Source organism: Rhinatrema bivittatum, chromosome 2, assembly GCF_901001135.1.
Source record: "Rhinatrema bivittatum chromosome 2, aRhiBiv1.1, whole genome shotgun sequence".
Classification (NCBI taxonomy): Eukaryota; Metazoa; Chordata; class Amphibia; order Gymnophiona; family Rhinatrematidae; genus Rhinatrema; species Rhinatrema bivittatum.
In genome coordinates, this window is record NC_042616.1 from 577060235 (window position 1) to 577077960 (window position 17726).

The window sequence follows — 17726 nt, forward strand, 5'->3', positions numbered from 1 at the left end:
AAACAGTTGGGATTCAGATTCAGCAAGCTGGCGAGTGGATAAGTTATCTGGCTAAAGTCAGCTGGATAATTTGTCCATGTATTCAACAGGATAAACATCCCTACAGTTATCCAGCTGAATGTGAGGTATCTGGCTACATGGCTTTGAATACCGGCCCCTTGGAGGCCAATATATATATAAAAAAAAAAAAGCCAAGTTCTAAATTTAGGAACCTAAGGGATCGATTTTTAAAGCAGCATGCGCCTGTCCATGTGCAAGTGGTTCCCGGCATGTGCACATGGACATGATTTTATAACATGTGCACGCATGTTATAAAATCTGATGGCCCACCGGACTGGGAGGGAAATTCCCTAACCCCCTATCTAAACTTCCTCCCTCTTCCCCTCTCCACCCCCTAAACCTAACCTAACTTTCCCAAAATATTTTATTTTACTACTTGGTGCTCCTCTGGAGCAGCAGTAGTCTCCACATGTCGGCTAGCTGCCGGCACACGCTTCCCCGGGACAGTGTCGAATGGCACTGCCCGGCCCACCCCCCCACCCACAGCTAGCCCCTTTGGAGAGGCCCAGCACGTGCGCATACCGGGGTTATATGTATGGCTGGGCCCGTTATAAAATGCATGCGGCACACGCAAGGCCCGGCCACGCGCGTAAACCCTGGTATTTGCGTGCATGGGCCTTTGAAAATTGACTTGGAAGTTAAACATCTATTTTCATTTAAAATTAGGGATCTAAATGTTTACTGAAAATTCACTTAAATTTAGGATCCTAATTTGAGTTCTGCTATTCATTTTTTTCTAGATTTAGTTGACTATGTTAAGTGATTAGTACTGAAAATCGGTGTTAAGCATTTAACCTTTTTTTCCTTCCCTAACTCCACCTCTGTAGCCACCCACTTAACACGGGTAAACGGGCTTTTGAAAATTGCTCCGATAGTATGTTACATTTGCATTTTCCTTTGAAAGTTACCAAACTGTCATTTTTTGAGTCAGCAAAATTTAAATACCTCTTTAACTTAAATCACAAATCATAGTTGAGATTTCAATTGTTCTGGTTTGCCCACAATTCAGCCTACAAAGGTGAGACTACATTTAATCAATTATATGCTGAGTGTCAGATAGCAAGGATTTCTGCTGAAATTCAGAGGAAACTTGGTTTTCAACCTGAAGATATATTGTCATTACTGCTGGAACTTTTCATGCTTCCCTACTGTAAAATTGAGCCCAAACCCACAGACAGCCTCATCAAATGAAATGCACTTAGGGGCTGATTCATCAAGATCCTGTCCCATAGACACAGAATAGGAGAAAAGCCAGGGCCATGTGGGTGTGTTTGCCGGCTTGCGTCCTGAGACACGTCCATTTTATAACATACGCGCTTATATGCACGCGTGGTATAAAATAGGCTGGACATGGGCGCATGTGCGCGCAAATGCCACTTCTATCGTGTAAGTGGGGGATTTTTTAAGAGTTGCGCGCCGATGCTATTTCCCGTCTGCCCAGTTTGTTCCGAGTTCGCCCAGTTGAGGGATAGGACTCGCAAACCCCCCTGTTAGCCCCAACCCTTAAAACCCCGCTGACTAGCCTAGATTTCTTTTGTTTTATTACTTACTCGCCATCCATAGTAGTAGTAAAGTTGCATGGAATGGGACCCTGGTAAGTGTTTACAAGCGCATCTCTTGGCCTCCCCCCAACACGCCCACACCCTGCCCCTTTTTTAAGAACTTTGTTTTGTGCGCGTAGTGGGAGATGCTCTTGTACGCAGGTGGCTTTTAAAGTCTGCTCGCTATGCGCCGGCCTGACATATTCATGTGTCTCCCGGTTTTGGCACGCGTCAGGTTTTTAAAATTCACCTTTCAATGAATCAGGCTTTAATGGTGCACAGCCTTTGGAAACATGCCATCCCTATTCTGCAGGACCTTAAAAAGCTTACAAAAGGACATAACAATCACCATGAGATTTAGAAAATGTGTTAAGTCATCCAGAAACAAATGGGCATTTTCCAGTAATTACTACCACATAGTGATGACAAGGAGAAATTCCCCTTTCCCTTTGGATTCTGATAGATGGTACAATTTAGAAAGTAAGGTATTCACTGCTTCCCAATGCAGACTTACTCAAATTCATACCAGATCCAATCTGATCTTATAGTATAGAAAGGATCTTCATTTTCATAGTTTTTAAACAGAATACAAATTAGTCCTGGCTCTCTAACTCATTCCTGTAATGATAGTGGAGAGCAGTCAGAAGAGATTAAGGAATGAAAAAGCAACAATAAAAAATCTTAAAGTTTATTGTTAAAAAAAAAAATGGCTGCCACTACTCTATAACGGAACACTGGGAAACATTCAACTAATTAACTCCTGATTTAAAAGAGTTTAAAATTATTTGAAATATATTAATGACCTTTTTGCTTTTTAAGAGAACAGTAATGTGGTCTAACCATTTTATTGGGTTCCTGAGCAATCAGTATTTCTGACCGATCAAGTATTTGATTGCTTCTGGACTTGGTCAAGAGAAGTAATTAGGAAGACAGTTATTATTCTCCTTTTGACCAAGTCATCTATCTGTATTGTATACATAGAAATCCATGCCAAAAGCAGCACAATTTTACAGTCTCACAAACAATTTTTTTTGCTGCGACTAACTGGTAAAGTCCTAAGCAACCATATCCCAATCAGCAATACATAAAAAGAGCAATTTTGTACATTAGAACGCCATATCCTGCCTTGATGATTCACTGTATTTCCTTAGCTGGGAAATCATGTTTGTTCTTCTGTTTTCTACATCTACATGACTTCAAAAGCCATGACTAATGGTTCAAATGGATCAAATATCTACAGAAAAGATTTGGAACATTTTTCTCAGCCTGCTTGTACTACATTACCACAAGCATTAAAATGTGCTGAAAATGAAGAAACACAATTCATCACCAATGCTAACTACAAGTTTTTTCTTTGCTATTTTTTCCCATCTAACATTCCTCTCCTTCCCTCTACACATATGGGCTCTGCCTTTTATTCCTTCCTCCCATATAGTATCATCACCTATACCACTGTTTAACTCCATCCAGAAGACTAACATCACTACCCAGGCTAGCATGTGGTTCAGGAAGAGTGTTACTTTGCACTTGATGCTAGGAGTAGTGCTCTGCAGCACTATATTTATCTAAACTACCCTATGAAGCAGAAGTCATGAAAACTCAATCTGTGAGCTTGCTTACTTTTTCTGCTTGTTGAGTATCCAATACATCAGGTCACCTCTTAATGATGAGGATGATACCATGATGAGTGAGCTAAGAAGTATGCATTTGGTAGGGCAACAATCAAACCCCCAGGCTGGCTTTAATTACATAAATTTGATACAGTTTTTCCAGATCAGTTTAGTAAAGATGTCATTGCAATTACACTGCTTCACTTGTAGCAGAAAATATAAAATCTATTACAAGTCAGGAAAAACAATAAGATATGGTTGGATTATTTGTTTTGAAAAACATCTGATTTAAATCTAGTTGTTGATGTAATTTGATAGTTTGGTGCCATTATGAACCCAAAAAAAAATTACAGGGCCATTAAAAAACCACAAAGCTGATAAAGCTCCAATATTTTGCAACATGTTACTAGTAAGATAACTCAAAAAATACAGATATGACTCCTCAGGTATACCCACATAAAATGATCATACATATAAACACCTTGTAACTTCTCACCTAATTTATAATCTCCAATCTTCTTTATTCTGTATCTTATATATTTTATTTTTATTTTTTATGTAAACATCTTTTTACTTATAAATTGACACGGCCATGTTTTGCTACCAACACTGCTGCTTCAGGGCATTCACATTCTCAACTGTTACTACCTGTCCTCTGTGGTCATTTCAAAAAATCTGAAAAAGAGACCTATTTAAGACCTCAATCATCCTTACTTCTTAGCCAATCAGAAGACTTAAAAAAATTGGACCACCAATCAAATCATTTGTGTAAGGTCTAATAGGCAGTCTCCATTATAACAATGTGGAAATGTGTAAAGATCATTTGAAAAAGGTGAAATGTGTAGAATTCATTTTAAAAAATGATGCCAGTCAATAGAAATTTTCAACTCATTCGATTACAAAGAATCCAATTGATAAATCCATTGTTGTTCTCGATGCAGGAGCTGAAGTCCCTCATGAGAGGCTTCTAAGAAAACTAAAAAGTCATGGGATAGGAGGCGATGTCCTTTCGTGGATTACAAACTGGTTAAAAGACAGGAAACAGAGAGTAGGATTAAATGGTCAATTTTCTCAGTGGAAAAGGGTAAACAGTGGAGTGCCACAGGGATTTGTACTTGGACCACTGCTTTTCAATATATATATAAATGATCTGGAAAGGAATACGACGAGTGAGGTTATCAAATTTGAGGAGGATACAAAATTATTCAGAGTAGTTAAATCACAAGCGGATTGTGATACATTACAGGAGGATCTTGCAAGACTGGAAGATTGGGCATCCAAATGGCAGATGAAATTTAATGTGGACAAGTGCAAGGTGTTGTATATAGGGAAAAATAACCCTTGCTATAGTTAAACGATGTTAGGTTCCAGATTAGGAGCTACCACCCAGGAAAAAGATCTAGGCATCATAGTGGATAATACTTTAAAATCGTCGGCTCAGTGTGCTGCAGCAGTCAAAAAAGCAAACAGAATGTTAGGAATTATTAGGAAAGGAATGTTTAATAAAACAGAAAATGTCATAATGCCTCTATATCGCTCCTTGGTGAGACCGCACCTGGAATACTGTGTACAAATCTGGTCGCCGCATCTCAAAAAAGATATAGTTGCGATGGAGAAGGTACAGAGAAGGGCAACCAAAATGATAAAGGGGATGGAACAGCTCCCCTATGAGGAAAGGCTGAAGAGGTTAGGGCTGTTCAGCTTGGAGAAGAGACTGCTGAGGGGGGATATGATAGAGGTCTTTAAGATCATGAGAGGTCTTGAACGAGTAGATGTGAATCGGTTATTTACACTTTCGAATAATAGAAGGACTAGGGGCATTCCATGAAGTTAGCAAGTAGCACATGCAAGACTAATCGGAGAAAATTCTTTTTCACTCAACGCACAATAAAGCTCTGGAATTTGTTGCCAGAGGATGTGGTTAGTGCAGTTAATGAAGCTGGGTTCAAAAAAGGTTTGGATAAGTTCTTGGAGGAGAAGTCCATTAACTGCTATTAAATTTACTTAGCAAATAGCCACTGCTATTAATTGTATCAGTAGCATGGGATCTTCTTAGTGTTTGGGTAAATGCCAGGTTCTTGTGGCCTGGTTTGGCCTCTGTTGGAAACAGGATGCTGGGCTTGATGGACCCTTGGTTTGACCCAGCATGGCAATTTCTTATGTTCTTAAGTCCTCGATTGCCCCCTTGGATACGTGCATGAACGTTCTCCAATACGCAACAATGAATCTCTGCAAAAGAATGACCCTTATTTATGCAGTACAGAACCATAGGTGCTTCTAAACTTTGATTAATCAAACAGCTTTTATGTTTGGTTAGATGTATTTTCAACTTGTGTGTAGTTTTCCCCACATAAACCAATTTACATGGGCATATAAGAACATAAACAACAAATGTACTATCACAATCAGAGGAGTGTTTAAAACGGTAATTCCGATTATCATCTGGGTTAGTAAAGCTAGTGGTAACCAACATATGATACAACTGAAAGATTTAATAATTTTGTGGAGTAGTTAAATACTCAGCATATTCATATTCAATTTACAGCTTAGTGTGATTCGACAGCATTGGCTTTTTTAGATATGTGGATTACGATTATTACTGAGGATGGATTTTCAACCACTTTGTATATGAAGGTTACTGTCAAGAATATCAGTCTTCATTTTAAAGTTTTCATCCATACCACCTACAGAAGAATTTTACCTTTCTCACAATTTCTGTGATGTCAGCAATTGTGTTCACATATTCGTGAGTTTAAGTGTCAGCTCAAATAATGGTGAACCATTTCACAGAATGAGGCTACTCAGTGAAGATGATTAGGAATGCATATAAGCATGCTTTGTATTCCAATCAGGAAGCCTTGATATCTGAGAAAAAAGTCATCTTTTTGTGGTTTAATTTGGCCATTGCATTTTTCAGTTTTGTCCACTGAGTAATGTTATCGCTTCACCATTGTTTTAGAACTACAGTAGGCTTTGCATATACCAGAGGAAGAAATCTATGAGACACATTAGTCTCCTCGATGTTTAAAGAGGATCAAGAGCAGGTGCAGAATGGCTTGGGACATAAAACCTGTGGGAAGTGTGTCTATTGTGTGAATATGTCGGTTACCACTAGCTTTACTAACCCATATGATAATCGGAAATACCGTTTAAAGCACTCCTCTGCTTGTGATAGTTCGTTTGTTGTTTATGTTCTTATAGGCCCATGTACATTGGTTTAAGTGGGGAAGACTCCACGCAAGTTGAAGATACGTCTAGCCGAACATAAAAGCTGTTTGATTAATCAATGTTTAGAAGCACCTATAGTTCAGAACTGCATAAATAAGGGTCATTCTTTTGCAGAGATTCGTTGTTGCATTTTGGAGAATGTCTTGCACATATCCGAGGGGGCAATCAAGGACTTCAGCTCCTGCAGCAAGAGCCAAAATGGATTTATCGACTGGATTCTTTGTTACCACATGGGTTGAATATTTCTATTGACTGCCATCATTTTTTAAAATGATTTCTACACATTTTCGCTTTTTTCAAATCATTTTTACACATTTCTACATTGTTATAACAGAGACTGCCTAGTAGACTATACACAAATGATTTGATTGGTGGTCCATTTTTTGAAGTCTTCTGATTGGCTAAGAAGTAAGGATGACTGTCTTAAATAGGTCTCTTTTTTTCAGATTTTTCAAAATGGCCACAGAGGACAAGTAGTAGCAGTTGAGAGTGTGAATGCCCTGAAGCAGCAGCACTGGCAGTAAAACATGGCTGTGTTGATTTATAAGTAAACATTTTTTCATAAAAGAATAGATATAAAAAATTAGAAGATACAGAATAAAGAAGATTGGAGATTATAAATTAGATGAGAAGTTACAAGGTGTTTATATGTATGATTGAACTAGTAAGATAACTAACATGCACATTTCCCCTTTGCAACTAAAGAACCAAAAGCTTAAGTTATCATTTCACCAGTGACTTCATAGTTTGCACAGCAAAAGAGCTATTTTGTAGTGAACTATGTGATTTGTTTTGAGATACCTTAATCAGGATCTGAGGGAGACTTTTCTCTGGAAATAAAACATTCTGTCACTGCCTCTTATTACCCACAAGTAGTTTTTTGAATCATTCCTTCCAAAGCAGTGTCTCATCATGAACAACATAGAGTATTTTTGCTTATTGACTAAGCAAAAATTATTTTCAAGTACAGCCAACCAGGTTAGGTTGCGTCAGCAGCACCGTCTACTCGTCTGTGATGTCTGTTTGGCAAGCTTAATTGTTCCACTATTGCCATTTTCATGAGAATTCAAAGGTGGAATTTGTCGACCTAAAACACATGAAAATTGCATAGAATTATTTCAAAAGGAGAAATGTACATTCACAAGGATTTATAAAACACAAATCCTAACTAGATTTGTCAGTCTAATGCACATATTGCGACATGAGGCACCGAGGGTGGACTATTTGTAAAGGGGATATAAATTCTGAGATATATTTAACCTCTACCCGAATTTTAACCTCTTTTAATGCTTACAAAACTTCAGCACACTGTGCCAACAAGTACAGACAATAACAGCTTGCAGGGATTGTGCTTTCTGTCTGCACTGGCTGTCTGCTTCAGGACAAAGAAAAAACAGTAAATACAAGGTTAATTGCCAGAGATTGGCAATGCAAATCATGCTCCACAGTTTCTGTCTGAGCCCAGCTGACTTTGTGAGCCAGTGAGATTGACCCTACCTAGAACGTAAGAACATATGAAATGCCATGCTGGATCAGACCAAGGAGAAGCCCCATCATAATGTATTATGGGGCTTCTCCTCCAGAAATTTGTCCAAACCTCTTTTAAACTCCGCTGTACTAGAAACCCATAGTCACAGAATAGTGGAGTTTAAAAGGGGTTTGGACAAGTTCCTGGAGGAAAAGTCCATAACACATTCCTGTTTTCTTTGATTTGGCCCCATGGAGCTTCAGGCAGTTACACAGAGGGGTCAATTTTAAAAGGAGTGCGCTCACATGGGCGTGCCAATTTTATAACATGCATGTGCATGTTATAAATTCTCATGGCCGCAGCACGTAAGGCCCAGCCACATGCGTAAATCCTGAAATTTACCCGTGTGGGCTTTTGAAAATTTGCCTGAAAGCACGCCAAAACCCATCACTAGAGTTGCTCAGGTCCTGGCTGGAGAGAGAGAGAGAGAGACATAGGACAAAGAGAAGGAGAGAGTCATGCATCCTATCCAGAGGTCTAACCGTTTGATCAGAGATCAAGCAGAGCAAAGGAGGCGGCATTGGGACTGAAAAGGATCCTACTGGGGCAGGAGTTACCATCTGTCTGGGAGTGCAGGAAGCAAGCTGTGGTAGTGAGTCAGAAGGAGACTATTGATAAGAATCACTATGAGTACAGATAAGCTTTCTACCAACAAGGGTGATTTCAAACTTTGTAATGAAAAGCCACACTTTTGAGTAAAAGGTGCTGGAACAGGGAGTACTTTCACAATCTTTTGGGTGAATTTTCAAAGAGTTGTACACACAAAAATTACCACATATGTGTTACGATTCCTCCTGTAGCTGTGCCACAGGAGGCATCTCACCTTTTTCTGGAGGCCGCTCCGAAGTCAGGGCCTCGCCTGAGCAATTGTCTGGATCCTGCTCCACGGCCTGGGAGGCCTTCGTGTTGTTCGGTGCCTACTCGAGGCCCCTTAGGAGAAGGGTGTGGGCCACGCCCTTCTCCTAAGGGGCAGGCCCGTGGCTCCTCTCCATTCTTATAGAGCCAGCGAGGGACGGCCCATTGTGACTCCTCCCAGGGAGTTGCCTGCTCCTGGGGTATAAAAGCTTTGCTCCAGCACTCATGCTTGGCCTTGCATCGGAGTTACTTTGCTCCTGGAAGTTCCTATCTTCCAGTGCTCCGTCAGGTCTCGTTCTTTGTTGAAGCTCCATGTCTCGTCTGCTTTCTGTGTTCCATGTCTTTGTCTCCTGAGGTCCCTTGTCCAGGCTTCCTGATGTCTCATTTCCCAATGTCTCGCTTCCTGACGTTCCAGGTTTCCTGATGTTCTCTCCTGTGCCTTCAAGTTCTCCTGACATGCCAGCTCCTATGGTTCTCCGGGTGATATTTATTTCGTCATTGGAGTTTCCTGCAGCTGGATTTGTTTCCTGCGTTCCTGAGTCTTCCTGACCTGCCAGCTCTTGCGGTTCTCTGGGTGACACCGGCTTTGTCATTGGAGTCTCGCCTTGGCTGGATTCTCTTCCTGCGCTCGTCCTGCTCTCTGCATGGTCCGTGACCAGCCTCTTCAGGCTGTGTAGGGAGTGCAGTGGGACAGGGTGGTCCGTGACCAGTCCCGCGGGTGGACTGTGTAGGGCGCCCTGAGAGACAGTGCCGATGTCTACCTTCCCAGCTTCTCGTCTCATCTACAGTACCTTTGTCCTGAGTCTATGTCTACAGTACCTTGTTCCTGAGTCTAGTTCTACAGAACATTGTTCCACAGCCTCTGTCTACAGTTCCTGAACTTTCGTTTGCCCTTGCCCTGAGTCCGGCCTGCTACTTCTTGCCAATCCTAAGCAGCAGGTCCGAAAGGGCTGGGAATGGTCGGAGGACTGTTCATATACCAACATCACATTGTTGGCTCCGGAAGCATGCAGGTCCAGCAGAGGGTCGGACCTTGTCTTCGCCCATGCTGAGACACACCGCCAACCCTCGGTGCGGTCCTGGATTCATCTGGGATCAGGCCAGGGCCCAAGGGCACACTAAAATCCCTCAGCTGGGACTGCTCCCAAACGTTCCTGTTACATGACAATATGTGCATAAGTAGCATCTACTCACATAGTTGTTATTTTATAAGCCTCAAATATATGCATGTAAAGTATTTTTGCTTTCACGTGCACATATACACATGCAAAAAATCGGTGGTCTAGGGGCACTCTGGAGTGGGGCCAACATTTACGTGTGTAAGTTGCTATTTTAAAAGCATGTACATAGATTTTCCAACTTACTCATATAATTTTACACCTGCTATTTATCTTGGGTAAGGGATACTAAACTTGTTTATTGTGTGCTATTGGCCCGGTGGGAAGTCTGGGTGAACTGGGTGGAGTTCAGGCTGAAGAATCAGGAGGGTCTTGATGACCTGAAGAGAGACTGGGTGTACTGGTGGAGTAATTGGTAAAACTTGTAATTTCACTTAAGAACATAAGAAATTGCCATGCTGGATCAGACAAAGGGTCCATCAAGCCCAGCATCCTGTTTCCAACAGAAGCCAAACCAGGCCACAAGAACCTGGCAATTACCCAAACACTAAGAAGATCCCATGCTACTGATGCAATTAATAGCAGTGGCTATTCCCTAAGTAAACTTGATTAATAGCCATTAATGGACTTCTCCTCCAAGAACATCCAAACCTTTTTTGAACCCAGCTACACTAACTGCACTAACCACATCCTCTGGCAACAAATTCCAGAGCTTTATTGTGCGTTGAGTGAAAAAGAATTTTCTCCAATTAGTCTTAAATGTGTTACTTGCTAACTTCATGGAATGCCCCCTAGTCCTTCTATTATTCGAAAGTGTAACTAACCGATTCACATCTACTTGTTCAAGACCTCTCATGATCTTAAAGATCTCTATCATATCCCCCCTCAGCTGTCTCTTCTCCAAGCTGAACAGCCCTAACCTCTTCAGCCTTTCCTCATAGGGAAGCAGTTCCATCCCCTTTATCATTTTGGTTGTCCTTCTCTGTACCTTCTCCATCACAACTATATCTTTTTTGAAATGTGGCGACCAGAATTGTACACAGAATTCAAGGTGCGGTCTCACCATGGAGCGATATGGAGGCATTATGACATTTTCCGTTTTATTAACCATTCCCTTCCTAATAATTCCTAACATTCTGTTTGCTTTTTTGACTGTTGCAGCACATTGAGCCGACGATTTTAAAGTATTATCCTCAATGATACCTAGATCTTTTTCCTGGGTGGTAGCTCCTAATATGGAACCTAACATCGTGTAACTACAGCAAGGGTTATTTTTCCCTATATGCAACACCTTGCACTTGTCCACATTAAATTTCATCTGCCATTTAGATGCCCAATCTTCCAGTCTTGCAAGGTCCTCCTGTAATGTATCACAATCCGCTTGTGATTTAACTACTCTGAATAATTTTGTATCATCCGCAAATTTTTATTTTTTATTTATTTAATTTCTTTTCCTATACCGATGCTCAAGACTAGGTCTTATCGTACCGGTTTACAATGTAACTGAGGGGAAACCAATTAACATCAAGGTAGAAAGTAAAGTTACATTAAACAGGGAGCATAGAACCTGGGCAATGGAAGACAGTGCAGAGTTTAAACTAAGAAACAATTAGAGAGAGATAAATATATAAATCAACAAAAACTGTAAGATACAAAACATAGGTTTGTCCTAGGCAGTTATTAGCCTGGTATGTCCAGAGGGAGAAGGAAAGGGTGAGGTTGGGTGGGGGGAAGGGATAGGGGAGGGGTGGGGGAGTGAGAGTCAGTGATGGTTGAGGAGAACCTTCAGCGGTAGGCTTCTGCGAAAAGCCAGGTTTTCAATTTCTTTTTGAAAGTTGAATGGCATTGTTCTTGGCGTAAGTCTTGTGGAAGTGAATTCCAATGTAGTGGACCTGCTGTTGAAAGAGCTCGCTTGTGAATAGTGTTGTGGACCGATGATTTGTTGGGGGGGGCCTTGAGCGAACCTTTGTAGGCAGTTCTGATCGGTCTTGCGGAAGTATGTAATTCAAGTGGGAAGGTGAGTTGGAGAGTGGATTGCTGGTAGACTGATTTGTGGATGATGGTGAGAGCCTTGAAAAGTATTCTATATTGGATGGGCAGCCAGTGTAGAATTTTTAGTATTGGTGTGATATGGTCCTTGCGACGAGTGTTTGTAAGGATCCTAGCCGCTGCGTTTTGCAGCATCTGAAGAGGTTTGGTGGACGAAGCAGGCAGACCAAGTAATAGAGCATTACAATAGTCTATCTTTGAAAACAGTATGGCTTGAAGCACCAAACGGAAATCCTTGAAGTGTAAGAGCGGTCTAAGTTGCTTCAGGACCTGTAGCTTGAAGAAGCATTCTTTGGTTGTGGCGTTAATGAATTTTTTGAAATTCATTCTAGAGTCAAGGGTGGCCCCAAGATCTCTAACCTGGTTTGCTAATGGGATGCTAGCATTATTTGCGAGGGGGTTGTTGTCACAAGGGGAGATAACCAGTAGTTCCGTTTTGGAAGTATTTAGGACCAGATTGAGACTCGAGAGCAGAAGGTTGATGGCGTGTAAGCAGTTGTTCCAGAAATTTAGAGTAGAGATGGGGTCTGAAATGGGGATTATGATTTGTACATCGTCCGCGTATATAAAGTGGGTGAGATTGAGACTATTGAGTAGCTGGCATAAAGGGAGTAGATATATATTGAACAGGGTAGGGGAAAGAAACGAACCCTGAGGTACACCTTGGTTTGATGGAATGGAGTGAGATTCTTTGTCATTTATTTTGACTTTGTAGTGTCTGTTGTTCAGAAAGGATGTGAACCAGAGCAGTGCAGAGCCGGATATGCCTATTTCCATTAAGCGGTTAATGAGGATATTGTGGTTTACCGTGTCTAACGCGGCAGAGATGTCGAGAAGGGCTAGCAGGTAAGATTGTCCCTTGTCAAGGCCCATCAGGATGTTGTCCGTTAGAGAAAGAAGGAGGGATTCTGTGTTTAGGCGTTTCCTGAATCCGAATTGAGAGGGGTAGAGAATATTGTGGGAGTCAAGGTAGTCTGTGAGTCGGATGTTGACAAGCTTTTCCATTAGCTTGGCTATAAAAGGTAGGTTTGCAATGGGGCGGAAGTTTGCAGGGTCGGCTGGGTCCAGGTTGGGTTTTTTAAGTAAGGGTTTAAGTGAAGCAATTTTTAAGGAGTCCGGGACCGATCCTTGATTGAGGGAGCAATTTATGATGTCTGCCAGCGGTTTAGCAATGGTGTTAGGGATGGTGAGAAGTAGTTTGGTCGGTATTTGGTCCAGAGGATGAGTGGAAGGTTTCATTTTCTTGATTATTGATTCAATTTCCAGGGAGGATGTCTGTTCAAGAATTTCTAGTGACGGTCTGTGGATATTTGGTGGAGGGTTATTAGTTGCGAGGCTTAATGGTTGCGAAGGGTTTGGAGCCATGTTAGTTGAAGCCAGGGGGGCAAGAAGGTTTTTGATTTTGTTATCAAAAAAGATAGCCAACTCTGTAGATTTGTTCTGGGCTTCTTCTTCTGGGATGGTGAGGGGCATAGGTGTGGTAAGGGCAGCTACATATGAGAACAGAGTTTTAGGGTCATATAAGAAGCCGTGTATTTTTTTGGCGTAGAAATCTCGTTTGGTGCGGGTAATGGATGTCCTATAGTAGCTCATTGCAGTTTTGTACGAAGCAAGTGAGGAAGGGGAGGAATCTTTCCGCCAGCGTTGTTCTTTGTGTTGTAGATCCTGTTTGAGTTTCCTTAGTTCGGTTGAGAACCAGGGTTTCTTGTTCGTGCGGGCTGGGTTGATAACTTTTGTTGTTACAGGGCAAATTCTGTTAGCTACTGAGTGTGTAATAGTTTGCCAGGAGTCCATAGCGGTATCCGCATCTGAGAAGTCCAGTTTAATTAGTTCTTCGGCCAGGCTGTTGTTGAGAGTGTCCATGGAACAGGGTTTCCTGAACTGGATCGAGGATTTAGTAACAATAGGGGTCAATTTTTGTTTTATATATAATTTTGTAGTTATCATCGAGTGATCTGACCAGGGGATGGGAGAGCAGGAAGGAGGGGTGATGGGCGAGACGGTTTCGTTAGTGAATATCAGGTCAAGTGTGTGGCCTGCCTTGTGTGTGGGGTTGTTTATAATTTGTTTGAATCCCATAGCCTGGAGAGAAAGGAGAAGAGCTTCGCAATTAGATGATAGGGTAGGGGAGTCAACATGGATGTTGAAGTCTCCTAAGATAATAGCCGGTGAGTTAGTGTTGATGTGTTTGGCTATGGTTTCGATGAGTGGAGAAGGGTCGGATTCTAGGAGCCCCGGGGGGGCGTAAATAAGGCAGACTTGAAGCTGGGAGGATTTGAATAGTCCGATTTCTAATTTGGTCGTCGATTTGAAGGCTTGTTGGGACAGTCTCAGTTCTTTTTTTGCTATTAACATTATTCCACCCCCTCTTTTTTTAGGTCTGGGGATAGAGAAGATGTCATATTGTTGTGTTGGCAACTGGTTAATAATTGCGGTGTCTGTGTTTTTTAGCCATGTTTCTGTAATGGCACAGAAGTCCGGTTGGGTGTCCAGGAGGAGGTCGTTGAGCAAATGAGATTTTTTTGAGAGCGACTGGGAGTTGAAAAGGGTTAAGGTGATTAGAGATAATCCTAGGAATTGTGTTAGAGGGGAGATCATGATTGGAATCAGGGATCTCTTTGATCGTGGATTGAGCACGGGTGTATTCGCTCTGTGGGTGAGTAGGTGAGGGATGATCTGAATGGGGAAAGTTTGTAGCATGCTGTCTTTTTACGAAGAAATTGCAGGTGGATAAGATTGTTGGATGACTACTGGGTGTTGGAGTGGCTTGATGAGTGCTAGATGCTGGATTGACTGGAAGAATGCTGGATGCAGGGGTGACTAGAAGATTGCTAGAGGGATGGTGGAGTGACTGGACGAATGCTGGCTGCTGGAGTGACTGGATGAGTGCTGCTGGAGACTGGATGTGCTGCTGGAGGCTGAATGAGTGCTGCTGGAGGCTGAATGAGTGCTGCTGGAGACTGGATGTGCTGCTGGAGACTGGATGTGCTGCTGGAGGCTGAATGAGTGCTGCTGGAGGCTGAATGAGTGCTGCTGGAGGCTGAATGAGTGCTGCTAGAGACTGGATGTGCTGCTGGAGACTGGATGTGCTGCTGGAGACTGGATGTGCTGCTGGAGGCTGAATGAGTGCTGCTGGAGGCTGAATGAGTGCTGCTGGAGACTGGATGTGCTGCTGGAGGCTGAATGAGTGCTGCTGGAGACTGGATGTGCTGCTGGAGGCTGAATGAGTGCTGCTGGAGACTGGATGTGCTGCTGGAGGCTGAATGAGTGCTGCTGGAGACTGGATGTGCTGCTGGAGGCTGAATGAGTGCTGCTGGAGACTGGATGTGCTGCTAGAGGCTGAATGAGTGCTGCTGGAGTGGCTAATTAGTTTTAGTTTCGTTTTAGGTATCTTTGTTCTTTGCCCCCTGTCTCTCCTGCACGTCTCACCTCGAGTGTCTGGTGAGAAGGCTTTTGCCCCGGATGGGCCGCGCCGATCGCGCAAGCCTCGGCAGGGAGGAGGAGGAAGCGGTTGGGTGCAGGTGGGAGGCGGGATGTAGGCCGCCGAAATGATATATCTGGCAATAGATTCTTCCGCGGGTATGGCTCGGGACTTCCTCGGGGCTGTACGAAGGGGCGAAACAAAGGGGCTTGCCCCTTTGTTGCGCTCCTTCGGCGCGCGACGCTCGGCGCGCGACGCCGGACGTAATGCTGATTTAAAGCCCCTCAGGGCTGGCTCCTATTGGTGGAGCTGGATCGGGGGCGGGGCTCCCTTTCGGCGCGGTTTTTGAATTGTTTAGATGCGTCTTTAGGTTTTTTAAAGATGCAATCTTTAATAACCTCACTCGTTGTATTCCTTTCCAGATCATTTATATATATATATATATATATTGAAAAGCAGCGGTCCAAGTACAGATCCCTGAGGCACTCCACTGTTTACCCTTTTCCACTGAGAAAATTGACCATTTAATCCTAATCTCTGTTTCCTGTCTTTTAACCTGTTTGTAATCCACGAAAGGACATTGCCTCCTAGCCCATGACGTTTTAGTTTTCTTAGAAGCCTCTCATGAGGCTCTTTGTCAAACGCCTTCTGAAAATCCAAATACACTACATCTACCGGTTCACCTTTATCCACATGTTTATTAATCCCTTCAAAAAAATGAAGCAGATTTATTAGGCAAGACTTCCCTTTGGTAAATCCATGTTGATAGTGTTCCATTAAACCATGTCTTTCTATATGCTCTACAATTTTGATCTTGAGAATAGTTTCCACTAATTTTCCCGGCACTGAAGTCAGGCTCACTGGTCTATAATTACCCGGATCGCCCCTGGAGCCTTTTTTAAATATTGGGGTTACATTGGCCACCCTCCAGTCCTCAGGTGTTGCGGCCCTGGTCGCGGCACTCACGACCGGGGTCTTACCTCTTTTCCCGGGGTTCCACAGTCTGGAGCCCCGCGTTGATCCGCCGGGTCCCGGCCCTGGTCACCGGCAGCAGTCACGCGATCTGGGCAGGTTGGCGCGGCCTGCTCGGCGGCGTCCCCACGAGGGAGACGCCGCCGGATCGCTGAAGTCAGCCCCTCCCTCCTTAGGCACGTGCGCGAGGAGGCTGCATTTAAAGGGCCTTTCCCGCCTCTCAGCGCCCCACCTCTTTCCATGCCAGCAGATTTTTAAGGCCGGCGTTTGCCCGTTAGATGCCTTGCAACGAGGTTACCTCTGGGTGCTTAGTTGCTGTGTGCCTGGATTTCACCTGCTGGTCTTTGTTCCAGTTCCTGCTTCAAGTTCCAGTCCTGATTCCTGGTTTTCAGTGCCCGGTTCCTGCTTCAGTTCCAGTCCTGGTCCTAGGATTCCTGGGTTCGGTTCCTCTTTGTTCCAGTTTGGGGCTTCCCTGCTTCTTCAGGTGCTGCTCCTCCGGTCCTGACCTCTGCCCGCTCCTGACACCTCTGTCTGCTGCCTGCCTCGACCCCGGATTGTCTCTCCGACCCTGTTGTTCGCCTAAGCCCAGTGGCCCAGGCTCCCCGGGCTCCTCCTGGGGGAGCCTCGGGCTTCCAGGGTGAAGTCATCTCCTAAGTCCCAGCGGCCCGGCTCCTACAGGCCCCTCCTGGGGTAGCACAGGATTCCAGGGTGAAGATCCTGCACTCTGCCTCTGTCCAGTATCCGCCTCCCGGCCTATATCTCACTCGTGGAGACTCCTATCTACTCCACCCATTCTCTCCATCAGGCCGGCCCAAGAGTCCACGTAAAACACTCACAACATCAGGTACAATGTACCTCACGTGCATGTTTTTAAAACATCCTGATTTACGCAAGTAAGTACACTTTATTTCTGTGTGTAAATTATACGCAAATATATTTTTAAAATAGGTAGGAAAAGTATATGCTTTCACTGCATTGCATATATTTGCATATTAGCAAACATACATGCATATGTTGCAGGGTAATGATATACACATGTATTATAAAACAGACGTGTCATGACTTGAGGTGGTGAGTCCTTATGCTGCTAAGTTTTTGTGCAACCTATATTATGTAGGCACAAGATAGGCCTTAACAAGCAGTGGCTGACACGCCATGACAGTAGGTATTCTGCCTAGCTAATCACCTCCCCCTTGGGTTGAACCCACAGGTTCTGGCGGCTGGAAGGACTTTCCTGGTCTGATGTGAAGGTGGTGGCAAAAGGCTGAGTCAGTGACCAAACTCAGGTCAAAGCAGGTGGAAGGCAAGGTGAGGTCCAGATCTGATCCAAGGTCAAGGCAGATG

General features: G+C 43.4%; 1 protein-coding gene across 1 annotated transcript in view; it reads right to left on the reverse strand.

Annotated features, from left to right (window-relative positions):
- Window positions 1–6953: 6953 nt before the first annotated feature.
- Window positions 6954–17726, reverse strand: part of RAB31 (RAB31, member RAS oncogene family) — a 236483-nt gene continuing 225710 nt past the window's right edge. Inside the window, exon 7 of the mRNA XM_029590987.1 lies at window positions 6954–7526. Coding sequence (XP_029446847.1) covers window positions 7429–7526 — 98 coding nt within the window. The 3' untranslated portion in view covers window positions 6954–7428. The remainder of the gene's footprint in view (window positions 7527–17726) is intronic.